General features: G+C 42.3%; 2 protein-coding genes across 8 annotated transcripts in view; one reads left to right on the top strand and one right to left on the bottom strand.

The window, feature by feature from the left end:
* Positions 1–205: 205 nt before the first annotated feature.
* On the bottom strand, positions 206–4906 carry LOC130524242 (eIF5-mimic protein 2-A-like). 2 transcript variants are annotated; one of them, XM_057030200.1, is made up of 12 exons: positions 4767–4906; positions 4182–4255; positions 3857–4033; positions 3264–3358; positions 3116–3181; positions 2882–3017; positions 2342–2451; positions 1942–2112; positions 1264–1410; positions 915–1053; positions 683–805; positions 206–571 (listed from the first exon to the last, which is right to left on the bottom strand). In XM_057030200.1, exons 2-12 carry the CDS (start codon positions 4243–4245, stop codon positions 519–521), a joined length of 1281 nt encoding a protein of 426 aa, XP_056886180.1. In that variant the 5' UTR covers positions 4246–4255; positions 4767–4906; the 3' UTR covers positions 206–518. The 2 variants fall into 2 exon arrangements, with proteins under 2 accessions (XP_056886180.1, XP_056886171.1); XM_057030191.1 differs by having other exon boundaries at positions 4816–4868.
* A 444-nt stretch (positions 4907–5350) lies between these two features.
* myo1b (myosin IB) overlaps positions 5351–27123 on the top strand; it is a 43303-nt gene continuing 21530 nt past the window's right edge. For 2 of the 6 annotated variants that reach the window (XM_057030155.1, XM_057030134.1), the window contains exons 1-4: positions 5351–5824; positions 12527–12671; positions 15277–15392; positions 25075–25169. In XM_057030155.1, the coding sequence (XP_056886135.1) occupies positions 12546–12671; positions 15277–15392; positions 25075–25169 (337 nt within the window). In that variant the 5' untranslated portion in view covers positions 5351–5824; positions 12527–12545. The remainder of the gene's footprint in view (positions 5825–12526; positions 12672–15276; positions 15393–25074; positions 25170–27123) is intronic. The other 4 variants (XM_057030172.1, XM_057030145.1, XM_057030179.1 and 1 more) reach the window with 2 other exon arrangements.

The following is a 27123-nucleotide window of genomic DNA, read 5'->3' as shown; positions in this document are numbered from 1 at the left end:
TCACACCTGCTAGGCGGCCGTTTTATGATTGCTTGATTAGGCGAGTCTCGACATCGACCCGATGGAAAATATGCGGGAGTGCAGGTGGATGTACTCGCATCTCCAAAACTTACTGCAATAATGAGCCAGTGTGACAGATTAGCTGTATTTTTATGACTGCTGTGTATGATCCATATAAGAAAGAATGTCTCCAAGGCAACGGTGATTAAAAGCAGTAATTTCCATTTATTCAAGAAACAGTCAAATGGTGCAATGATTCACAAGATTGACACATTGTACCATTTTTTCTACTCTTGAGAAACCAAACCCTGAAAAAATAGTTTAACTGGCTTCTTATAAAGCATGAAAGAACTACAAGTACTGATTCAAAGAGAAATCATTGGTAAGATAAAAGCAATTTTAAAGCCCTTAACTAGAAGAAAAGGACAAATCCTCCCTTCTGGACAGACTTACATTAACAAATCTTTACTGTAATATTGTAAAAATACAAATCCAGATGTAGTTGCGCCTCCAGGTCCTTACTCTGCTTCCTCCTCCTCCTGCTCCTGTTCCTCCTCCTCCTCCTCCGACTCTGCAACAACAGGTGGAACAGATGCTCAGTACACACGAGGGGAAGCTGGCAATGTTTCTGCCTTTCACAGACGCACGCTTCGCGCACAAAAACACGTTTCGCAGCGCTTACCTTCCTCTGCATTCTTGAGCCATTCGACAAAGGACTTCATCTGCACCAGGAAGATGCTCTTTCCTTTGGGCACATGGGCCTCGTTGTACCACTTCAAAATCGACTCTTCGTTCAGGACGTCAGCTTAACAAAACGACAAAGTAGAAGCAAACGAACACAGTCAACACCTGTCATGACACTACCACAGGAAAGGCACGAAAGGGAAGGCACCTAGGAAGCACATAAAATTAACCTTTGTAGAGGAGAACTACAATTTTCTGGAAGGCCTTCATGAAGTGGATGTTGTCATAGCAGTACTCCTGAATTTTCAGCAGCAGCGTCAGCTCAGAGATGCCCTGGGAGGTAAAGGGCTTTAACAGTGGGCTGTATTGCTGAAATGTAGATAAGAAATAATGAATTTTAGGAGAAGGCATTCAAATTCACACAAGGGGTAAGAGAGAGAAAATAATGGCATTGATAATTGCACGTTGCCAACAGAATAGATGTCACAGTGACTCTCCTTAGCTAGCTCATTGTCATGACTACCAATAGTCAAGGCACATTTGAATAAAAAGCAAAACAAAAATAATGGGAGGTGTCACCTTTAAATGTTTGATGGCTTGTTCTGTGACCAGCTCCTCCTTCTTGTTCCACTCCACACAGCTCATTACGCTGAACCAAATGAGTCCAATAATCGTCTGCTCCGAGATGTTGTTCTTCTTGATTTCCTCACGGATGTAGGCAATGATCTGTAAGACATCCAGGTCACAGATGGAGAGCAGGTTATTGGCAGAGCAGGCAGACCACGGCCAGCATATGCTGAGGCTTATTACTTATCAAATCCTGCCACAAGGCTGAGGTGAGAAAGCCCTGGGAATAAAGACAAGGTTAGAGGAGCAAAGAACACTCGGCTTGATGTTCCAAACATCCTGCTGCTTATTCTCTCCGGCAAACCTCACTTTCAACAGTTGTCACACTGTCTGGTGTAAATTAGCAGGCTTCATTTCTGACACAGTGCTAAGAGGGTGTTCCTTGGGTTCTCCACATTTCAAGAATTGATTGTCGTTTGCCTTCAGCCATGTTTCCAGAGATGTGACGTGTCTCCGGCGATCACAAATGTGAACAATAAGATGAAATGCCTGATAACCCGGCTTTACATCATCTCGGTGAAATCAGACCCTGAACCGCTGTTAGTCAGAAGGTGATGGCTGTGGTTTTTTTTAATGATGAGAATAAATGAAGACCCAGGGGTAAATGTAAAGAAGAGAGAGAAGCCTTACATCTTTGAGGGGCTCGCCTTGTGATATTTGCTGCTGTAGTTCCTTCTGCAGCTCTTTCCGGGCACCTATTGTCTGCTGGTTTTTCACAAAGTCTGAAAGCTCCTTGAGCCCAGCGTCCGTGAAGTACTTGGCAAAATGCTCACAACTGCGTTTATTTGCAGGGAACAACTCCTGAAAAAGCACACAGAAGCAGAAGCCAGAGGCGAAACCAGCTTTCATCAGCCGGCTTTGTTCATTCATCTTCTCAAGCACAGGGTGCACACAATTACTTGGAATAGCATTAATATGCAAAATTAGTGAGGTTTCTTCATCAAACGATCTCAAGGGTACACGGGCTGACAGTTCAACATCACTGCAGTTAAGCGGGGTTGGGTTTCTTTATTTGCCGTGTCATTCTCACCATGAGCCTGTTGTCCATGCCAACCTTTCTAAGACTGGCAGCAACAGAGCCGATGTCCTTCTCTGAAAGCCAGGATTTGAAGAGTTTCACTGCGAAGCATGTCGAGACACCTGAACAAATGCAACGAGGACGGGTCAGATGCTGCCAACAGACCTGCGAGGATGAAGCTAAGCTAGAATAAGACGCTGGCACACCACGACGCCAAGGGCCACATTTAGACCGCTTTAACGAAAGTGTCTGTTCAAAAAATGCTTTTTTTGATCCAACAATTATTCCCACTGTTCTTCCTTTTACAACTAACCATGATTTTGTGTCTGTGTTATGACTTTCAGATGTATTAACTGAGAGAGTTTAACTAGCTTGTGTTAGAATGAAACCAAACAGTGTGCAGCAGGAGTGGTTAGTGGCTCTTTGGTTGCTACACTAGTGTGCTTAGATTTTCCACCTTGTACTAAAGAGGAGAAATATACTTTACTGTAAAAGAAAAAACATTTGGGGAAAAAACACAAAGGTGCACGTATGAGGCAGAGAGGGAGGTACCTTCTTTTACGAGGTTCTCATTAAAAAGGCTGTTGAGAATGGACGCAGAGATGTTGCCATTGGCCAGCAGAATCCCTGTTAACATGGCCAGCTTGGTGCGATCAGACTCTGTGAAGCCCTTGAGAAACAGCAGCAGCTGCAGACACCAAAACATCACTCTTATTCTCGTGGGCTGAACAGAATCAAGGCACATATTTGGGCTGCAGCAGTTTAAATGCGTCGCATGGGTCGAACCTTCTTAATCTCCTCTTCAAAACCTTTCTCCAGGTACTTGTAGCGCCTGATGAGTTTGTTAAAGACCTAAAAAAAAAGGAACAGCGGACATGCTTTGAAGATTACAGAGTAATAGTCTGTCTCTGGGCAGGAATTCAGAAGCGTTCACCTGTGCGTATGCTTGCATGGTCTCCATGTCCTCCTGCGCTTTGAAGAGACAGACTTCAGTGGAGGTCACCTCATCGGACAGGGTGCCCCCTGGGGCTGAAAGACATATAATAATAATGTCCAATCAGCTTGTGAATATGGATGCTTTTACCAAACATGAAACGATTCCAGACATTTATAAGCTCGACAATGAATTAATCACGTATAATCAATAAAGTTACCATTAACTGACTGAATATGGTACACAAGCCATCACAATAACTCTTATATGGTATAGAAACATGGGGATATTAGCAATCAGCTTTCAGCCTTTCTGAATAGAAGGCACACCACTGCAACAAAGCCAGTACAATTAACTCCTAAGATGGAAATTGATGTTTTGAAGAGCATCTGAATCCCTGGTCAACGCATCAGTGATATTCATAGATCAGAGTAATAATAGTCATCAGCATAATCTATGGCATTCTCACCTCAACCCCCAGATACGATGAATCAAATGAAATTCAATACATCGGTTATGTTAATACTTCAGATGGAATAAGTGGGTGTTTGTAATTCAAAGGGTAAAAGCCGTGTAAGACACCTGCCACCTACCCAGCATTCCACCAGCCACCAGGATGTCGAAAAGGGTTTCAGCATAGCGGCGGTAGTCAAGCTTGGCACCCGACGCATCGAGAAACTTTGCGACAGCTTCCAGATCAGTGCCAGTTTGGTTCAGACCTTGTATGATGCTGTCCTGAAACTGGCAAGGGTCAAATCTCTCCTTTTCATCTTTTGAAACACACAAACACAATGCATATGAATTACATATGAAACAAAATCTGCAATGAAACCACACTTTAAACCTGCATCATGGAATCATGGAAGATAACTGGTTGCAATAGTGGTTCTTAGTTTATTTTTCTTTAAAGGTTCTCACCTCTTTTTCGGGTTTTAAAACGCTGGCCTGTAAGCGTTGGCTTCTGCTGCTTTTGATTACTCATAAAAGACACTCTGGAGAACAGAAAGGAAAATCAATCACAGCGGTGACATAACTGCAACTCAATAACGAAATGTTAAAGCGACACAGAACACGGTAAGAGCAAAATAAAGAAGTAAATAAAGATTATGTACAAACTTGTTCTCATTGGCTGGATCAAAGGGGGTCGATGCATTTATTTTATGACGCGTATATTACACAATCGTAGAATTATGAAATTATATGGGCAGGGAGAGAGATAGAGATAGAGATTAACAGGGCTAGATCGGTGTTCACTGCGTAGTACCGATGTTATACATATACATTTTGCTACTGAATGTTGATTTGACGGATACTTATAGTAGTATTAACAGTATTAATATCATAGTTCTCAAACGCACAAGGCCATTCGTAACGTCTGACTTCGCTGATTAACGATTCTGCCTTAGCTCCAGATTTCGTTATTTTTTTGACACGATGGTCAGACGTAAGAAAACGAAGGCTTCGATATCACCGTTGCAGATAGATAATAAACCAAAAACTCACAGAAATCTTCTTGGTTGTGCAAAATCGGTCCGTGAAACAAAAAACTCACAACACTGAGATCAATGCCAGGAAGATGCGCATGCGCATTAACGCCGAATCTTTATGGACTGCTGGATTTATGGGGGGAGAACTTCGTTTCCATTATTTAAAAAAATGGTGCTAGAGAAGCCCAAGTAAAGTGACCATAATGTCTTTTAAAATATTCTCTTTTTGAATCGTAATATGGTTAAACATATTGTCGGCGCGTTGCGTAAGATGGAACATAATACGAAGAAAATCCGTGGCTCCCCTCCGCACTTGTCATATTCTTTAGTTAGTTTAAACTCTAAACAAACTGGAAATGTTACTATAGTTTAAATCTATGATTCCACAATATGAATAGTCTTCCAACACTTTCTCAAATAAAAAAAAACAGAGTTACAGTGCAACTACCTCTAGTTTAACAATGTATGAGCAAGTCGATGCTATGTACCATCGAGACACAGGAGGGGGATATTGTGCTATTGGGCAAATACTATCTGTACAACACGACGAGAAACTTTGCTTTATAGCTTACTTCTAAACCCTCAACTTGCGTTATCTTTCTAGGCTATGGTTTTCTGATTTGCAGAGCATGTGCGTGGTTGGAATATCAACACGTTGTATCACACTCAATGGTCTATTCTGGACAAGGTTTCCACAATACGAAAGTTTTAAATTTGGAAAAAAGTACCCTTTTCTTTGGTAGACTTAAAAAAAACCGATTCGTCGGACAACACGTGAAGGCATCACAACCCCACCTCCCCCGCGCCGGAGGTGATTAGGGGACGCTGGACGATCCCAAACGCCGCTCCAGCCACTCCCTACGCCCAGCGGACCCTGCATTCAAGTCCATCCTGAGCTCCATTCATCGTGCTGAACTCCGGATGAGAGCCACGTTCGCCCTCATTCAGCACCAGAGCAGACGGGAAGGGCTTCAGGAGCTGCTCCACAACTGGGGAACCGCAGCCGGGATCCGACTTTTGCCTGCACATTGGATTTAAGGCGAAAGGGAGCAACTTTTCTGTAAAGATAAAGAGGCAAGTTTGGCATCTTTGACGCTCAATTCGGGGGCTGAACGCACAACTTTGAGTCCTTTGTTGTCTCCTCCAGCCTACTGCGCTCGCTGTAACTTTTCCCAAAAGTTAACTTTTCATAGTCTGCAGACCATTTGCTGCTCTCATTCACCCCTTGTCCTCAGAAGAGGGGGGCTGGGGTTCTTTTCTGATTTTCTCCCCCTTTTCTTTGCGGACCGGTGAATGTTTGCGTGGGAATAAAATGAGATTGAGAGTTTGACTGAAGTCAGACGGTGTTTCAAGCCGAACCGAGGCTCATTTGGCACCATTACCACACAAGCGGTCCCTAATTGCGCACATCTGCTGGTTTAAGTTGAGCACGGTTCTGATTGCTGCCTCCAGGGCGCAGGACGGGGGCAGATGTGTCAATCCTCTATCACTGTTTAGTCTCTTCAGGTGGCAGCTGGTTTTAGATCTGGCCTTCACGTCTGCTGTCGTCACACAGCTGAACATTAAATGCAGATCTCGATTTAGAGGCTTTTTATACAGGTAAAACGAAAAGAAATACAAAAACCTGCACGCTCATTTGATTAAAATGGCATTAAGTCATCTGTGTTTGTCCTGTCTGTGGCATGGATGAAGAAAGACATCAGTGTCTCCTATTGAGTGGATAAAACTGACTGAAGGTCCACTTATATTATTTGGCTCCAGGTTTTTAAGGAGATCTCGGTTCTGCCGCATGGAATAAATTATTGCTCAGCATGAGCTGCATGAATCAAACTATTCACCTCGGTGAGGAAAAACATCACAAAGTTGCTGGGGTTGACCTGCTTTTTCTCTCTGCTGGGATTCCCTGAGGGATCCAGCTTGAAACTAATCAAATCAAACAAGTCAAGGAAAACATTGGGAGAGGAAGCGTGGGGAATAAACTACCCCGCATTACATGATTACACACCTTTGTTCTTTTAGATAAAAATACCCTAAATTATTGACTGAATCATCGCAGTGGAAGTCTTACCAACTAAGATTCTCATTATATTTTCTTGCTCTTTGGCGTTCGATGCCGATGTACTTGACTTTACTTTGGAATGCTTCAACTCTTAATTCCATTTGTGAACTTGAAAATCCCAAGTGGATCAGCTAAACCCTTTAAAAAAAAAGGGGGGGGGGGGGGGGGAGAGAATTTTTGACTTTCTCTTTGCGGTTTTCCTCAAATATGTGCCACCACTGTTGGCCAGAGTCTCAGTTGGGAAACCAGATGGGAACTTTTATTACCCGGACTGATCAAACAATGATGTAAGCCGTGAAAAGTCCACAGCAAATGTGTGCGGAGTTGTTTGCTGTGTGTGTGTTATATACAATGTAAAAACATATTTTGGCCTCTATATCCCAGAAATGCTTGTTGACATTGATTTGCTGGATATAGCCGAGTCACATGGCATAAGCCTGTAGACTGAACCATGTTCTCCTTGTTTATTCATGTATTTGCATTTTTAAAAATACATGATTCCAACCTTTTCCAACTTCCTGAAACTTCTCTGAAGTGAAACGTACAGGGCTGATACACCTGATCCAGCGCCACTCGAAAGCCTTTAGAAATATCAATCCCACCGTTTCTTACATGTTCAAATAACTGGTGCAGATATAGAGGTGTAGTTTAATATTCAGCAGCACTACACACATATTTTACTAGTAGTTGAAGGCGCCTTTCTATTTTTCTCAAAGCAAAACCTTCAGTTGCGTCCTTGGAGCACAGTTTTAAACATGTGCATGTTGAGTGGAGATGGTGAGATTAGAAACTGTTTTTAAAAATGTGCCAAAAGCTTCTTGTTGAATGACATGCTATGGTCTAATGTGGTGTGTCTGGAGGACCAAAGTCCCCCAGCCAGCGCCATGGTGATGAATAGTGTCTGCCTGTGCCGCTTAGTGTAGTGAGGCGTGTGCCTTGTGTCAACCCTGCGTCAATAGAGATAGCCGGTGCACAGATGTACGGCTATCCCCTGGCTGGCCCACGAAAAGATTAGGCAGGCCCTGTTTGCTGGACAGTCACGAGAAGCCAGACTTGAGATACAGCGCCCCTGACTGTGCATCAACGGCACGCCTCATTAAGTTGTTTTGTTGATGTTGCTGGAGAATTCGAACTGTTGAAGTTCACCGTCTGCCACATTCTCCCGTTGTTTAGCGCTACAGCAATACGGTGGCAGATTTGCAGGCGGCTCATTTTTATAATACAGCTGCCGTTTCCGTTTGCTGAGGAGGACGAAAATCCAACCATGTGTTTGACCGCCTGTTGCGTTGACGATGCTGAAACTGCAAATCCACAGCAGTCTGGCTAGCATTTACAAGAGTTTATAGTTTAATGCAGTGAATAACTTAACCAGGGTGAGTTCTCCTCTGGGATTAATTTGATTGCTAGTCAAACCCAGATATATTGGTATCCGTATGGCCTGTATTAATTATACAGTGTATACAGCGCGCTCCATTCTTGCTCTGTTGACAACCTCCAACTGTCGCACCCCAGCAAAAGTCTGGCTGCTGTCAACGGCATCGTGAGCAAGCAGATAGTGTCACATCCCGACTGAATCAGCATCCAGTGTGCATTTGCTTGCCGGGTGTGTCCTCATCAATGCACCACATGTTCAAAATAGCTGAAACAGGAAATTAAGTTAGATGGCCCGATGTACTCGGTAAATTGGGCTCGGAAGGAAATATTGTAATATTAGCCTGCAGAAGGAAAGCACTGCCGTGCCCCCTTTGTACCGCACTATTTTTATTTCTTCAAAATTTTATTGTGGCCTTGAAAGCAAAGTGCTGTGAGACACCAAATGAATAACATTCCTGAAAGAAGAGGCCTTATTTGTATTGCCGCAGTCTGAGGGCATGAAGCTCCTGGACAGATGGGGCAGTAGTCAGCAGATGTGCTGGGATGATGAAAAAGAAAATGGTGCTTTAGTTTTTTCGTTCTACACGCTTTAAAGCCAATATTTGACGTGATAATTAAACAGTTGAATTATTCATGGCGGTTTTTGTATACCTACTGGATTTATTATTGCGTAGCATTATTGTATTGTCAGCCTCATTTTTCACTCGTCTACCCATATTGACATTTCCCTGCTGTGTGCAGGGAAGCTGCATAACAATAAAGCCAATGTTTGTTTGGTTTACACGTAGACCCGATGAGTGTCACGAAACTTCCATTTGACTCACAAATCATGTTTTAGTGCATAGACAAAGTGAAATTTCAAGCCTTTAAGGGCAAGTTGCTTATTTCAGTCGCCTTTTTATAGCGGCCTCCCAGGTTTGGGCATGTAATGGAGACCTTAATCGCCATCATTTCCAAAAGCCGGTCCATTATGCTGCTTACCCGTCCTGTGGGGATGCGGGCTTGATCTTGGTGGTGGTGGTGGGGTTTAAAGACTTTTATGCTGCATAATAGATTTTATTATCATCTGTTTGCACATAGCCATGCCTCTGTGTTCTCAAACAACAGCTCCCAAGGTAGAATGACGCCAATCAGCTATTACACAATGCCTCGTTTGCCTTCTGGCAGATTTCATTGTAGATTCTGAGCTCGTCTTAAAAGTTGCACCTTTTTTGACCATTCTATAACCTATAGTTTTAACCCCTTTGTTAATAATGTGCACGCAACTATTGTGGCTCAACCTTTATATGAAATATCAACAGGACCAGTCATAAATGCTCATGCCTCTTGGTTTTAAGATCTCATCCTTCTAAAGGAACATTAAGCAAGCCTAAACTTTCTAAATAATATATATTTTTACTACTGTTTTATACATGTTTTTTCATGGCTTGCTCATCCCAGGAAACTAGGTCAGCATCGAATGTGGGAGTGAAGGCTGACCTTGTTGTGTTTTACTGAAATCTCTTGTCCATCACAGAGAGGTTAAACGATAAAATCTTTCAGTTTTGATATGAATTTTCCCTGTAAACAGCTGTGACGTAAAACACTAATCTGTCTGAATTATTGCACAAACTGCAATTGGAAATGAATGTTGGGACTTCTTCCGTATGTCTTGTCTAATCTAGCAGTGACACTCTAATACCCTTTTCTTGGCATTCTGGGTGTGCTGCGTAATTGGAGGCGGGTATTAACCAGTAGCAGGTATTGAGTTGAGTTTGATAGCTGGTGCTAGATAACACTGAATAACAAGGAAGGCCTAGAAATAAATGGGTAATCCCCCTTAAAGCACAACATTGTTCTTGCTAGTTCAGAGTACTTTTGCTAGACATATATGATGTGTAAATCACTCTGGTCTCCTGTCCAATGTGCCCATTGCATTTTTCCATTTTAGGTAACACACATCCACGTGAGCTGGTGACCACAACTTTTTGCTGCACCTTAAACCGTGAGGTTGAGATTTAAGATTAATAAAGGCTAAAGCATTGGGATCATGCTATGGTTACCTTCTAAACATGCAATAAAGGGATTTAATCAATCTCATGCATCTGAGAGATTGATGAGGCTGAATGTTTTTAATCCATTTTGCGATGGAGTAATTTGGAAAACATTCATATCGGGGTCATTCTGATTCAGACTGATAAACGGCTCTGAAATTGTAATAATTGCACGAGTTTTGTTTTGTCGGCTGTGGGTCCACATTGAAGCATATTAGAAGCAAAGAAGATTATCCCCCACATATTAATCAAAGCCTGTCAGGTTTTCTACCATTCTTGCTCTTTGGATCCAGCTCAGCATTTAACAGCAGGAAGCAACTATTATTAATGGGATTGTGTCAGTGGCTGCCTAGAAGCCATCTCTAAATCTGGGGTAGTGGGTTATCAGCAAAGGAGCTAAGGGCATCCAGCACCCAGGCAGCAGACACATGCAATATGTCGCCAGCCTGAGCAAGGCAAGCTCTCCGGCATTGTGGACACACTGTGTTCGCTCTGGGGTCACAGTCTTCAACATCTGTTTCCACCAAGGATGCAGTTAGTTTCCAGGGGCTGGTAACTACTGTGTTGCAGTTGGATTAACAAATATTGATCCTGCTAGGCTAATGCATGCATTCTCTAATGCTCTTGGAGGCCATTCTTCACTATAGGTCATTAATTGTGAATGTGATTGGATTTGTTTAGTGCCCTCTAGATGTTAGATTAGGTCACTTTTATTTATAAACTCCAGAATCCCCATTCGCCCCAGTGGGTCTTAATACTTGGGCAGCAAATTACTCTCCCACAGATGTGTCACATGGTAGAACAATTAATGCACGGTACTTCAGGAACCTCTTTAATTGGAGCATCTTTGAGGATAGAAAAAGCCTTGGCCTGCTGTAGCAAGGAACAGCATCATGAGCCTCTGGTTAAGCTAACATATGGTCTGAGATCTCTAAGGATTTGAGGTTTTAGGGTAGCTGGAGGATCAGCAACCTTAGTATATATTTAAAAATAACAAACTTATTTGATGCAAATGCAGCTGGTGGATGTGAATCCCCACTTGGAATATTTTGGGTTACCTTCATTAATTTCTTGTAAATCTGGACCGCTTGTTAAAAAGTTGTGTTCCTGCTCTGCTAATTCCTCTGAAATCAAGCTGCTCATATGTTGCTTTAATTGCACAGTCCCCTTTTGAAAAGATTTTTCTTATCCTGAACATTAGATGAAAGAAGTTGTCCTAAAAAAACAAACCAAAACAGGAAGACTTTTTTCCGTGGCCAACACTGTGCCCTGCAGGATAAGACATCCAGGGAAAGAAACTTCAGAAGGTGGAAGGGTAGATTTTTTCCAGAATTTACCTTTTAAGGAATACATCTTCACTCTTTTGGAGCTAGTAGGGAACGTGTCAAGCCAGCTTGTTTTCTCACCCTCCCAGCCCTATTGTTTCATCAACCTGTCAAACTGTTCTCGTTATGCATGTTTGTTAGCCCCTTGCTATATCCAAAATTTACAGCTAGTTTCAACTGTCTCTGCCTCTTCTGCAAAAGCAAAACGAATCGGTACTAAAAAGCAATGAACCTTAGACGCGTTCATGACCTCATCTGTCTTTTGCTACAGCAGACATGGGTTTTTAGAGTTACAAAGCCCTGTGTCAAGCCTGTGAATGTACCCTAGGCCCCCCTTTCAGCCACAGCCCTATAGCTTTGGGATTATTGTCCCAAAGGAGATACTAGGCAACACTGATTAAAAACTGCCATCAGCAGCACTGTCTTTGTTACGCTCCACTCCAGCACAGATTCCAGCCGTAAATATTATTTTGTTGCAACAACCAAACGGAGCAGGATGGAGCAAAGCTACAAAGCAGCTGAGTGTTTGAGGGGAACGTCCTTTGAAGCTCCGAGGAAGCTCTGAAATGGGAGAATCCAGCTGTGCACCCGGGGGTGAAGGTCAAAGTTCTCTAGTTATGTAACTGCCTACGGGATATTCTCACTTATAGAGGAGAACAAGATTATCCAATTCAGAGTCCCCACTCCTCATTCGGAGTGGAAGCACTGCTGTAGACTGTGAACACGTCCATCCAGTAACACGTAGAGAATCTGATTTATTATAAAGGGAAAACTGTCTTCACAGTTCAATTACTTATAAAAGTTTAAAACATTTATAATGTTTATATCGATATAGTTTACACAATTCTCTGGCTCACTGTTAGTTTTGTTGCAGGCTTTTAAAGTCGCATCATTTGGTGCAGGACAAGAACAAAATGGTAGAACATTGTTACGGATGCAGTTTTATTGTGTTTTTGATATATTTTTTCCATCTGCGTCTCTGCAGGGGGGACACCACAGCCACAATGGAGGTGAAGACGTCACTTCTAGACAACATGATTGGGGTCGGCGACATGGTCCTTCTCGAACCCATGACTGAAGAGTCATTCCTGGAGAACTTGAGGAATCGCTTTGACCACAATGAGATCTATGTAAGTAGTCAGGCAACACTGTAGCAGCAAATAACCAAAATAAAGTAGTATTTTATGGATTTGGTGTGTGTGTGTGTGTGTGTGTGTGTGTGTGTGTGTGTGTGTGTGTGTGTGTGTGTGTGTGGTGTGTGTGTGTGTGTGTGTGTGTGTGTGTGTGTGTGTGTTTACCCCCACCTCTGAGACCTCCAACGCTGGTTGCAAAATGGAAACATCCAGATGCATCTCGTGACAGTATTGTTCCTGTTTCCCTTCACTATATTTTTCTTGCTACATAGGCAGCTCAGATACAGAGACCACACTAACCAGAAAATCAGTAAATCGCATCACCAAGGAATGTCAATAATTCCTTTTAAATGGTGCATGAAAACCAAAATGTGGGGACAAGAAGGCTCTGGTGGGCTGGTTGCCCATTACTCTAGCATTTGAAGAGAGGTGGTTTTGAAGTGTCATACTTGTATCTGACAGCTCCCTCTGGGAATGAATGCAAATGAAAATGAATGCTCTGCAGCACTGCCATTTTCTGCTTTTCTTGTCAGCTGTTTCTGAAATGGGCCTGACGTATTCAGCTTCTCTGTGGTTATTGGAGGCTCCCCAGGTTAAAAGCTCATGGGATGATGTCACCTACATAAGCAACAGTTACATGTATAGTTTGGTCAAAACGTTGGCAAAGTCCTAATGTTTGTCATCCCTTAAGCAGAAAAGTATTTTGTTCCTGCTTTTAATGGCACTATAAAGTGAAATACCCATTTCATGGAAAGGTAAACGGTTTGGATTTTATAATGGAGCAGTTTTTATGGTCTGAGCTGCTCCTCAAGAGTGACGCTAGGCCAAATGTGCCAAAGCTTATGCTTGTACATTAAAATACTTATCCATTACATCTCTGCTGCTTAGTTCCTTTATTTGGGTGTTTAGCCCTCTCAAGGCATCATTCATTTCAAAATGGTCCCAGAACAAACTATCATTTCCCAGTAGGAGAAACTGGCCTATCCAATACAACAATCACTCTCCAATCTGCTTCTTCTGCTGCCCAGTTATTTTATTTTATTTGGATCATTTTTCATTGTAATTGCATATTAGCCGACACTCTGTTTTTACTTTGTAGAAGACACGACTTTCCAGTAGAGCAGAACATCATGTCCAGATGTTTTCAGCAGCAGCTGATCTGCACCTGCAGTAGCTTCCATCCCGTGGATGTATAACGAGTAGATGCAAACATCTGGAAGTCTCACCCAAACAGGAAATACGGCCCTGTATAGACGTCCCACTTTCATAAAAGAACGTAAATCAAGTGACAGAAATCTTAATCTGCCCTTTAATTTCCATGAAGTGTAAAACTATGGCCAGTGATGGGGGAGGGGGAGGAACACTTGTGTGTCTGTAGTTTTCTAGCACGTGGAGTTCTGCTCGTGGTGGAGTTAATGCTAACATGCAGGACAGCATTTGTACATGTGCATTAGCGAGGTTAAAGGTCAAAGCTGCTTACGTTATTGATCTGTGTTGATGGGTACATAGGAGTTTACTAAAGTCCAGGCCAATGATGCATTCAAAGAAAAATTAGGAGTAGAGCCATGTGGTATTTAGACCAGGCAGTGTGAATAAAAATGAATAGAAAAATAAGACCTGATTTTACAGCATAACCTGCAATGAAGAGCTTTTCCTCCTTTTGTCTCCTATACAAGTCGTATCAAGGTTGACGTTGATGAATAAAATATATTTGCAAGCTTTGCCTGTCGTCTCCAGGGCCCGCTGGTTCTGTGAGTTCAGAGAGCCGCTCAGCGACATGTGATCTCTGTTTACATTGTGAGCACTCTTTCTGTTTGTGCCCGATGTGCGCACTTGAAAAAAGTCTTGTTTTGCCCATGGTGGGCTGTTGAATGAGCAACTGTAGGAGGCTGAGGTGTTGCCACGGGGAAGGCCGCGCTCCGCTCTTGTCAGAGTGCGTTACGCAACAGCCATTACTGTGGATGAGAGAAAAATGTTTCGGATTGATGTTTGGAAGTGTGAGGTTTTGTTTTGAACGTAGGAGGAGGATGGTGATGATGAAGACTGGTTACATTTGCTTTCAGAAAGGAAATGTTTTGTAGAGTACTTGAATAAATGTTAAACTTGAATAAAGGTTATTTGATGCAATTTGAGCTTTTGAACATTTTACTGACACATTAATTGATTTATTTCTATCTTTTTATTTCAACCCCCCCATACTGCATATGTTGGGTCTAGTTGGATGCAGTCAGTCGACGCTGTCATGTTTTAAACTTGGTTGAAGTTCAAAACCTTTGCAGCTGGATTTTTAAGTGGTAATACGTTGGCCTGCAGCCACACCAGCATGAATACTTTCACACATGGCCTGTCTGCTTTTTTGTTCAGTCTGCGTTGACTGCTACCCACAGATTTCTTAAAGCTATCCATATTTTTCCCCTTTTTCTTTAGTTATTTCAGCAGTGTGTAAGGAATAGCCAACTGAGAATCGTAGACAGCAGAAACGATGCTTCTACGCCGTCAACATCCCAGTGGATGGCTGTGTTGTTAATAGCTCCTGTCAGCCTATGCAGCACTTTGTGAAAATATATGGAATTGTGGGTAAAATGCTTTTATCTCCCTTTAGACATACATTGGCAGTGTGGTGATCTCCATGAACCCATACAAGTCCCTGCCCATCTACACGCCAGACAAAGTGGAGGAGTATCGCAACAGGAACTTCTATGAGCTCAGTCCACACATGTAAGTTCACCTCCCACATCCTCTTCAAATGCACCTAGTATTTATGTGAATTATATGTTTTTGTCCGTGCTTACTTTGTCTTGCTTGGGATTTATGTCGAAGTTTCAATTATGTTAAAGGTCCCGCGACGCATCGCACATCATTATAAGGCCCGTCAATTTGTAGCCACCCATTGAGATGGGTTGTTTTGGGGTTGCTTCAGAAGGATATTAACGTACGAGTGTTTCTGAAGCTTCTATCAGCCATTTAGCGTTTTGGCACGCCATCTGTCTACTGGCAGCACTAAGTCAGCATTACTTATGCTGCCAAGACAAAACAAAGCCCAGCAATCGTCAATTAGCCTGCTGTGTCTCCAGGCTGCGACACAACCTCTCCGGGCGACAGATTGAGAGCGAGCAAGAGCTTTTGTACTGGAGGAGACATCACTTGCTGCAGACAAAGAAAGTTGCCTGGCTTTACTTTATAGCCTCTTGCAGAACCAACATGACACAGTTTCAGATTCCTTTTTTCTTACATTATTGTTTCTGTCTGATCTTGCTTTACACAGACACCGCCAGGACAGCCAACACACACTAAATATACAGAACTATTTGTATAGTCTTAACAAAAAGTACTACCCCAGCCGGAGGGACTAAAATATGATTGCAAACTGTTGTCATGGAGGAAAGGGATTGGAATGCCTTGGCTATGATATTTTACCTTGACCAGAGAACAGTTTAATCGAGTACAAAGACGAAACATGTCTGCAAACTGCAAACTTTTTTTTATAAGTGATTTGGTTTAGAAACACGGGCACACAGAAAAAACTCCACCTTATTCTGAACTGTCTGGCTGCGGCTCGATGACTTTGTTCTTTGACCATAAAGAGAAATCCTCCATTGGATAAAATGTGCATCCTATAAACAGGTTAAAATCACCTTACTCATTAGTCTTCAGATAAATGAGATTAAGCCCCTTTTCCAATGGCGGGCTCTTGTACAAGACCTAAAATGCCGTTCAAAAGACAGAATGTTTCAACATGCCATATAAATTGATCTTAATCCTCCTATCAGACCATCTGGTTCAAGCTTTGTGGTTTAACATCGATCGTCCTCGCGTGCGCTTAACCCTAATTCGTGTCAAATGCGTGCGTGTAGAAATTCTTCTTTTCGTGATGACAAAATCAACAAAAGTGACTGCAAGATGTAAAAGTGAGCGAGGACTGCAGTCAGTGACTAAAGAATACAACTGGGATCCAAACTAAGTTTTTAATGATGTGACTTTGATCCAACTAAACAGAAATGATAACGATGTAGTTTATTTTTTTTAATATTTAGCTGTTTTGTGATTGTGATTTGGGCATACTTAAAGCTATAATGACCAGTGCTATTACTGTTCACTGATTCTATTTACCATAATGAGAGTTCCTTCAGGTCCCCTAGTCTGTTTTAAAGGACAACAGAGACTGGGCTAAAAAATAAAGGGGGAAAAAGCATTTTGCTTAGCATGCAAATTAAATCAGTTCTGGATTAGATCCCTGAGGGACTACATGGTCGAGTCACAGATAGAGGAAAATAAAATGGTGCGATGGTTTTACGACAAAACCAGTTTGATACTTGGTCTTAAAAGCCATCCACTGTTCAAAAAGGTAAAAGAATCATCATTGATTTGAGACCCTCGGTGAGAATATGAACCCATCTTCTTCAGTTATTTGTTTTGAGATTAGCCCAGGAAACATTAACATTTAACAAAGCAGGAATCTGTAACCAATCAATCCTGCAGTAAACAAGACAGAGGCAGTAAAAACACAACACTGGAGGCACATTAAAATCCCCTTGAGAGAGGGCTTTTGGGAGGGATTTGAAAAATGTTTCAATTTATAAAATAGATTTAAAAAAGCTGAGGCCTGATGGATGTGCATATATGAATATTACAAGAACCTCAAAGTGATGTTTAAAAACCATTTGTGTGCGTGTTCTCCATGACATTTGTTGTGCATGACTAGCTTTCTGAATGATGGGCTTGACAACCGCACCGACCAGAGAGGATCAGTGTTGGCTTTAATTAAGGTCACCACAGGGGGTCTCGCGGAATCGTGTATTTCCTGTCTTATCCTCATCACTTTAAAATCAGCAGCTCAGGACAGGTTGGATCCGTCAAAGCCAAAGTTGTTCACTGTGGTGTTTGGTCTTGTGGTACTAGGTTGTTGGGTTGTGTGTCTTAAATCCCTCTATACTTGTGGGAATCAATGATCCCTACGTGAGCAGGGGTATCCACACTTAATAATGGCCCGCACTTTGCTATTGGTGCCGGCAGACAGATACCCTAAATTATATCAGTAATATTGACCAGTAGTTTCAATAGAGTGGGAGTCATGATCTATTTCAATCATACTAACCACTTTGGAATAAACTCAAATCGATTTAATAAACTGAAACTGCAACAAAAGCCAACTTAACAGCGGAAACACAGACTGCAAATCGGAAAATTTTAGAAAAGTAACAGACTCTACAGCACTCAGATATTTTACATAACAATTAGCAAGCAACACAAGCGCCATCAGAACCCCGCCCCCCCCCCACACACACACACACACGCGCACACACACACACACACACACACACCACACACACACACACACCACACACACACACACACACACACACACACAGGCTGAATAACACTTCAGTGGCGTTTGCAGGCACCATCTGGAAGTCGCGTTTTAAATATTATTGTTCCTCGTGATGTCGAGTTTCAGCCTTGCAAGTGCAGAATCAACAGTACCGATACTGTATTGTGCACATTGTGCACAGTGACAAAGTCCAGGATGACTTAACTGTGTGAAAGTTTCTTAAAAACAAGTCACAGTCTCTCCCTACTTCACCATAATTATCTCGCTGGCTCTTCAGTGTGATCAGTGAGATGGAACACTCTGGTCCTTAAATTAAAATAGTTAAAAAAAAAAGGTTTCATAACCACAGTTAGTGGAATAGAAAAATAAAAGTGGTATCTGTAAGTTCCAGCTTTTTTTTTCTATGGGAAGAAATTATATATTTTTTTTAATCTCATTTAAATATAAATATCCAGCTAAAGAGCAGTCTGTTGCTCACTCGACCAATTTAGGGACCTGCGCTCTATCCAGATGAGGCTCCTCATAATTAACTGGCAGGTGACACACACACACACACACACACACACAGTTGCAGCATTAGGCAACTAATCACTGGCCCTTCTCCATGCAGTGCAGCATTACAGATGGCCTGGAGTCATCTTTTGTGTGTCCCTTGCAACTCAAGCCAGGCACAGATTTTGTGTGTGTATGCATGTGTGTGTGGATACTGTCTCTGGGGCAGGATTGTATTTCTCCACTGTTTAATGAGGTATTGAGACCCCCGATGCTCTCAGCGCTCGATACCTCGTGCTACTACAGAGCTTTGGTTACAGGGGGCAGCATGACTGTCTAATGGAGCACGGAGGCCTCACACAATGTGGATGCCGGGGGTCCTCAGCTGCTATGATGGCGGGAGTCTGGACCCTGCCGCAGTATAGAGATTGACATTTAGATGTGACTAATTGCATACCTTAAAAGTACCTTTCGCATACTTAACATTTCATACTTATTTGTTATGAAACATGTAGGATAATTACACAATTTATTTAAAGAAAAGAAGCTCTTGATAACGTATCAAAATTGCACAATTTAACCTTAGGATCACGAAGCAGAGGCAGTACAGTTTTTTTTTTCCTGATGTACAGTTGTGTCGTGCTGAATATCACTTTACTGGTGGGAGGAAGCTCTCTGCGCCTCTCTGGTGAGCAAAAATACTGTGTTCTGTCCATCTCATCCTACGTCGGGTGTAAGTACTGTTGAACCATGATCTTTTCAACAAGTTATTAAATGGGGAAATATGGAGAAAATGCATATAAACCCTTGATGGAAAGCCCTTTCTGTACCCTGTGCATGGGCATACACTTAAAATGAGTTCTCATTATATAGTAAATTGAAACTGAAGTCTGAAAGGAATTATTGATGAAGCCCTATGGACCCTACCCTGCCCTGTTTGCCCTTCCCTTCTTTGTAATCGAAAAGGTGTTGTAAATATCCTTTAAGGTTCAGAAATTACAGCCACTGATAATGGCAATGACAGTCAGACTTTGCCACGTGCACAGTTGTATAACAAGACCTTCACAAGCGGCAGCATAGAACCTGTATGTAGGTAGATTTAAGTGGGCACTTATTGAAGTGGCATTTTGACTCAGGTGGGCTGAATACGCCCTCACAAGCATGTGCGTTGGCGTGATGAGAGCACGGTGGACCTGGAGAAACACAATTGGGAAACAGTAGTTACGTGTTCCTTTTTTCCACCCACCACCTCGGCACAGGAGAGAAATGCAAGTGTATCCAACTGGATAATGCAGCCATTTGCTTTCATTTGCTGCATGAATTTAAGATATAGAAGACATAGTCCCCTACAATATTGGAGAGAAAATTGGGCTCTCCAGAGCGTATACTCTGTCCCATTAAGAGCAAAGTGTAATTTTCAGTGCCCTTTTTCCCTAGTTATAAATGACTGGGAAAAAACTGGGAGATTTATTGTATGTAACAATAATAATAAATCATTACAGAGGCCTATCTCAAAATCAGAAATTTTTATATGTTATTTTTCCTTTTATGGTAACAGCTGCTGTCTGTGGAAGAGGTTTGGAAGCCCTTTGGTAATCATTAATAGACTGAGGTTATGATTTTCTTTATGTTTGTTTTTCAAAGATAATGCATCTATCTGCTCTTAGTTAACGTAATGCTGGTTAAACATTGCCCGCTCCGCTGTCATTTATTGCTTTTGTGTGCTTGAGATTTTATTTTATAGTCCTTCCTTTGTCTGTGATCTGCAGTAAACATTCTATTCAGACTGAGAACAATTGGCTTCAACCCTTTTAATGTGGGTGCAGCTCTCACAAGAGCAGGAAAGAGTCATGTAAAATAAAGGCAAACAGACAAGAGCAGACCGGCCGTACAGAACGCTGGTCCTCCATGCAATCTTATACCTTTTTATATTAATTCTGTAATTATTTCCTGCTCAAAAAGACAAACGTTTAATTATGTTGGGCATATTTTTGCATAATCTTGCTCTAACAATGCAGCTATGCAACGCAGAATGTCAATGAGGACAGCGCCGCTCTCATTTGGTGAAGATCCAGGTCTACGGCCTGATGAGGGTGCATGTAGTTGTCAGATGGAATAAAACGAGCAGTCAAACAGCAAAAATGGAATAAGAACCGATTTGTGTGGTTTCAGGGTTCATCTGCGTGGTGGTGTATTTTGCAGTCATCGTGTCGGCACCGACGAAACACTTAGATATTCTTTGCCAAAACTCTGCCAGTTTTTTTTTTTTTGGTTTTTAGCTCATTTTTTTTATTGCTTTTTCATGCTGCATCTGCTATAAAAGTGTTTAGGTTCTGGAGAAGGAAACTCTTGACAACTTAATTTCCCTGAACCAACGACCTCTTTCACTGGCCTCCTTCATTTCCTGGTGTGTTAGCCACCACTATGGTGCTGAAGTGGAACCAATACGACACTGTCGGTTAGACCGACAATGATTCTGTCTGTTTTCTGAATGGGCTCACTGGGTCATGTGTTAACCCCGAGGCATTGTTTCAAGACATTCTGAGTGATCTAGTACTAAAGTCAGATGGCAGTTTATTTCTATGCTGGGTTTTGTGCCCTTTTTTTTTAACGGTTCAGCATTTTTTAGATGAATGAATAATTCAAGAAATATTATGGTCAAAATGTGTGTGGCAGTACTCAAAGCTTCTAAAATGACCAGAAATATCACCAAAATTGAAGTCTGACATGTAAAGAGATGGTGGTTCTCTGACAGTACCACTGCTTTGAGGGATATAAAAATACAGCCTTCTTTCCATCATCCTTTCTGTGGCTGTCTACATGTGGTCGTGTATTTTCCCCCCCTTTCAGCATGTTTTTCCATTTATCTTACAGCCAGAGGCCTTTTCACCAGTCATCATTGTATGAAATTACATTTTAACACCTCTTAATAGAGAATCTTTTGAATATCTAGTCTAATATGCTGATCCATACAAATTCCCTGAAGAGCTTTCCAATGAAAATTGCTAAGAAGAGATTTTATCAACTTACTTGGCTTTTTCAGAGACCCGACCAATGAGTTGCACCGTGGTTTCCCCAGCTGTGGAACACTAAATTGCTATGGAGAAAAGCAAATTAAAGCCCAGGAACCCCCTCAAACTTTGCAAGGGCAGACAGAAATCGGGCAAACCTGTAGTAAGTGTTAAATAAATTAGAGATCTGTGTCAACAACACTTCACCCTGAGCTTTTAATTCAAATAGTTTGGGGTGTTCTTTACTGCACTTTGAAACTTCCATAGCATACCTGCTCTTTCTTTTGGCTGTTTTGGAGGTGTTGTGGCCATGTCTGCATGTCCTGTCCCAGCAGAATGTGTAACATAAATACAGTTGTGCTAATCGGATGGAGCTGAGTTGGACCGTACAGTAGCCACCCACGCGTCCACCTGCTCTTACTGTAACAGGAAAAAGTTGCTTCCTTGGCCAGCTCTTCCGTCAGATCCAGGCGGATTTCCTCATCACGCTGAGATCAGAGACAACCCCCCCCCCCCCCCCCCCCACAACAATAGCACCAAAGTATTAAGAGGGAATACTGAACAGTATCAGTTTGTAGTCAGGGAAAATGAAAAAAACCCAACGTGAACAACAGGTCAACAGCACGTCCTGTCTGGTGTTGCACTAGAAATGTCTGCTGAGGTCACACATCGCAGAGCCTTCTTCCCCTTCCTTGCCAAGTTTGCTAATAAAAAGAACTGACTCGACTCTTTTCTAGCGCTTACCTCATGCCAATGTGGCTTTGTGCTCACCACCGCCACGTGCACATCCAAAATTACAGCCCGCAGGCAGATGTTATGGGGAGGGAGGCGCAGAGCAGAAGTTAAAGTCTCAGGCGTTTTCTGGATTTTGCTGCCCTGTTGATGGCTCCAGTTCCTTTGATAGTGACCTTGGTGCTTTCATCCTTATTTTGATGTCCACTCTTGTGAAGCTGTGCTGCCACTTCACTCTTTTTACTGCTTTCATCATCTTCTTGATGGCATGCTGCTCTAGCCACCAGGGTATTAAATGTATTTCTGCTCCTCTTTCCTGTGTGGGAATAGAAACTACAGCTCATTTTGTTGTGAGAGGCTGTGATTTAAGACTCGGACATGATTATTTAAGATCTGGGTGTGTTCCCTCAATCCTCCTGACTCTATTCATATTGCGTTTATATAATGATCATCCATATTCATATGCCTGGCTTTGTCTGTTTGGGTGGGTGGATGGTTGTCAGGAGCTTCCACTCCTATTCCACCCTCCGGTCTGGGCACACCTCCCTGCCACCGGCTTCCTCTTGGGCCAAAGTAATTGTGTGGCTTGGTCATTGTCAGGATCAGATCAGACAGCAGGACTGCAAAAGCAGTCATCTGCTGGTTTGCGCTGGCCTTTTCAGCAGTGATGTAATGCCCCATCTCATCCACGCAAGTGTGGAGCACCGGAGAGAGGAGGAGGAGGGCTGTGATCTGAGAATGTGTGGGTGGGGATTTTAGACCAAGGCGTACGCTTTGATGGACAAAATAATACATTTTCACAAAGAGGAAAGGGTGATTATTTAACAAAAGGGTCCAATACTAATACCAAAAAAAATCATTTAAAACTTGCAATGATTGATTACCTTTTTAATGACAAAACTGTAGCTTGTCAGTAAAATTTCTTCCAACCCCCCCTCCCAGCCTGCCTGTGTAAAATTAGCATGCAACAACACCATGGGAGTAACTACCCTGATGGGTTTAATTGCACAAGTGAATGACCTTTCTACCTGCTCTCCTCCGAATTAATTTTTAAGTTGAAGTCGTCTTCTAGCGCTGTTGCTTTCAAGAAGGTTTGCTGTTGGTGGACCCGTAACGGGGGTCGTTTTAGAGGTCGCAGCACTACATCTGCTCTGGTCCAAAATGATGTGAGGTGGTGCAGAAAGCTAAACTCAATTAGCCTTAGGTTTAACATGATTGTGGCCTGGAATGCCTTTATCTGTCTGCCTGCTCCAGTCCCCTCTCAGCCATAGCAATCAGCTCTTTCTTTAAATTCAGGGTCAGTGCTGGTTCACCATGTGACTCTATCCTCCCAGCTGTGATCCTCATCATAATAACTTGGGTAAGCTATTTGCCCCTAAATGAGGATCACGTCCCATCTCTTCTCTATTTGTGTAAAATTGGTCTGAAAAATAGCAAAGTAAAATAATTTTGGCATGGCTTTGTTTGTTTGAAACAAAAAAAGTCTTTAATGAGCCTGAAATCACGCCTCAACTCAGTATCTCTGTCAGCACCTGTGAACGTCAGACATTCCTGCATTCATAGTCTGCTGCATATAAAATCTTGATTAATGCTATTACCTAGACCTGGGCGGTTTGAGGTGCCCCAGCCTTGGGGCAAGCACTGAAATAGGCACTTGGGAGAGGCTATTTTGAGTCATTCCTCCCAAATTACCTCAAGCTAGATTTAACCTGTGCTGAATGTGAAGTATTAACTTGAGAAAATGCTGATCCCAGCCAGTGGGGTTAAACTTGCTGATGGGTTTCGAAGTCAACGCGAGCCACTTGTGTTTGGTACAAAATCAGCAGGTTGTGCAGAGTGGTTGGGTAATTCTAGGACATTGTACTGTTTCCACGAAGATACGAGTTATTTTTATACACGTATGTGTACATCCTTGAAAGCGTTATTTTCAGGAGTATGTCAAACTTTTCTGAAAAACGAATGGGATGTAACTAGAGCCAAAGTGGTGTAATGTCACCGCCAGGCTGCTTTAGTCCCAATCTGTACAGACACAACCCAGAAAGATCCTTCAGCGTCCCAAATGTGTGCTAAAGTGTGAGTCAGCCTTACAATTTTTCAAAAGCGGAGACATTTGGAGTGTGTCATAAAGTAAAATTACAGTTATTACCAGACATGGGGTTGGAAGAGAAGAAAAAAATCCCGAGCTATGAATGCAGGAGTGTTCTGAGAGGTGGGGGTTAGAGCTAATTTCTCATGTGGCAGGGAAAGAGAGAACTTTTTGCTCCGTACTTCTCAACCAAATGGAAGCCGTGAAGAGGCATTTTCAGACTCGGTGTTCCTCTTTTTTTTGTGTGTGAGAGGCACCGAAATTATAGGGTAGCCACCAAAAGAATAGAAAGCTGCGACATGTGACCTGATGATCACACCATTAACATCTTCTGCTAATGCAGGATCAGCCATAATTCCCCAAAAGACAAAAAACAAATCATTACTATCATCAAATGTGACCCCTACCTTTAGTGATCTGCTCTACCCAGACTGTATTCCTTTTTGTTTTTAGTCAGACTGGAACATAAACACCTAGACTATATAACTGTTGTGTGTCTGAGTGTGTTTTGTAGTTGGGAGAATTAAAAGTAGTCCTTTTAAGGTTAAAGCTCCTGTGGTCGTCTGCAGATCTAATTTCCAGGGAATTCACATGTTATTGATTATGGGAGATGCTGGATGCGATATGATTTGGCGCAGTAGCCCACCATTTCCTTGCGGTTTCTTTTTTTTTGTCTTTAAAGCCAAAACTTAATCACTCCGTGATAACGTCAACTTGTCTGTGTTTGGTCTATTTCCTCTGTCTCTGCAGCTACGCCTTGGCAGATGAAGCCTACCGTTCGCTCCGGGATCAGGACAAGGACCAGTGCATCCTGATCACAGGGGAGAGCGGTGCTGGGAAAACTGGTAAATGGACATTTGCTGTTTTTTAGACTAACTGCATACTTCAGGGGAAATTGTAAATTTTTTCTGATTGAGTCAAAGCTAGTCGCCATTTGTATATTTCCCTGCCGCCAAAAAGGTAAAAAATACACATTGCTCCTAGTTAAATGTAATTAGTTAATGGCAGAACATGAATACTTTAAATCTGTTGATTTAAGAGCCATTTCCTTTTTTGCCCCTTGACTTTTCACTATGTAGACTTCACATGCAGTATTATTGTGTATTGTTTTCAGTAATCAGTACATGTGTCAAGTATGCAGGGGCCAAAGGCATTAGAGGTTTTTCTTTTCAAATCATTGTCTCCACTCCAGTCAAAGCATGTCTCTGAGATATGGGATGTTGTGTTTAAAGTCACCATCCAGATTTAGATCTGATGTATCAGATGGGTTTTTTTTTTTTTTGTTTTTTTTAAAAACAAAAATCTGATGCCATGTTTTTGTGAACATGTTGGGACGTGACTATTGGCCAGCGACTCCATCATACTGGTGCTTTTTACATATACACCTCAAGACAAAACTCACAAGTGACAAAACTCCTTTAAGCTAATGTTGCTCGAGGCAGCTTGAGCGTGAACATCACCTTTATTTTTGTACACTTGTACATTAGCTGAAGTTGTGGACTCGGGCATGGAGTATTATCTTCTAGAACCCCTAAAGGAATGTAATTTCCTGGTCTCTGGCAGCACTCTATCACAGGTAGCAGACGTATTGAGTTGGCTGCAGGGATGCAGGTTTAATGTATTCCACACAGGCAATGTGTGGTAGTGATCTTATAATTACAGTGTCTGTTTCTTGGTAATTAAAATATCCATATATGTTTAATTTAAGAGGATGGTAATGTACACAATGGAAATATTGAAGTCCTATATATTGAGGGAAACACTCCCTTTATCTGTAGTTTCTCCTTCCTTTCCCATTTGCAGCAACAAAGAGGAATTTGTGTAGAATGCTGCACTGAACTCGAGCATTTCTCTTTTATTTTTTAAGTGTCGCTGTGGTATTGATACCTTGATGACTGGCTGGTGTCCAGATTTCACAACCAACCTCTGCCCGCAGCAGTTTGGCAGTCAGCATCCAGCTTTGTGGAAAAGACGCTGTCATTTTTCAAATAAGCTGCCAACAATGCAGCGAAAGATTGCCAGTTATCAGAATCATTTCAAACTTTGAAAATGCCCTTTGGCAAAGGAAAAGACGCTGGAAAAAGAGCAGACAGATTATATTATCGCGTGAAGTGCCGGCCTGTTTTTTCTTTTTCTTTTTTGTTTTTGGAGCCCGTTCAACCTAGCCCCCACCCCAAGAAGCTGCTCGTTCCAAATGAGGAGATAAATTTGGATTTTTACTTATCTCATCAGGTTCCCAAAGCTTTCTCATGGAGCAAGGCCATCACAAATGCGCCCTTCGATATGGGTCATTGACATTCATGTCTGGTCCAGGGTTTTCCTTTTCATTCTGCTCGTGTGGCTTTATCAGATACCAGAGGTACACAGAAGACATAACATAATCCTGCTTCTGTGAGACATGACGTGAAGTGTGTTCTGTTACCCTGAGAGATTAAGAAAGATGATAATGATAAAAATCATCCAAGTAGTGGCTCCTAAGTTTGCACGGGTGCCGTGCGCTCCTTCCTTCAGTTTGCCTGAACGTGACTGTATTTGCACATCAAGCTGATCAGCAGCCTCCTTTCTAGCCCTCCTTCCCTGGTTCTGGGTCGCTCCCTCTGGCATCGGGATCATCTCTCCCGGTGCCAGCAGGCATCCTACAGGGCGTGTCACTTTTGAGCCTCTTTATAATCCTAAAGAATCATTTTGGAGAACATGCCTCGTGCTGAATAGTGTCTCAGGGCAACTCCGACGGTAACATCAAATCTGAGACCGTACATCATCTGTGATTCACGTCTTCAGTACAGCCATCCGCTGAAA

This window comes from Takifugu flavidus, chromosome 1 (assembly GCF_003711565.1).
Source record: "Takifugu flavidus isolate HTHZ2018 chromosome 1, ASM371156v2, whole genome shotgun sequence".
Lineage (NCBI taxonomy): Eukaryota > Metazoa > Chordata > Actinopteri > Tetraodontiformes > Tetraodontidae > Takifugu > Takifugu flavidus.
Note: the sequence above shows the minus strand (reverse complement) of the source record. Positions and strands in the feature narration are given on the sequence as shown.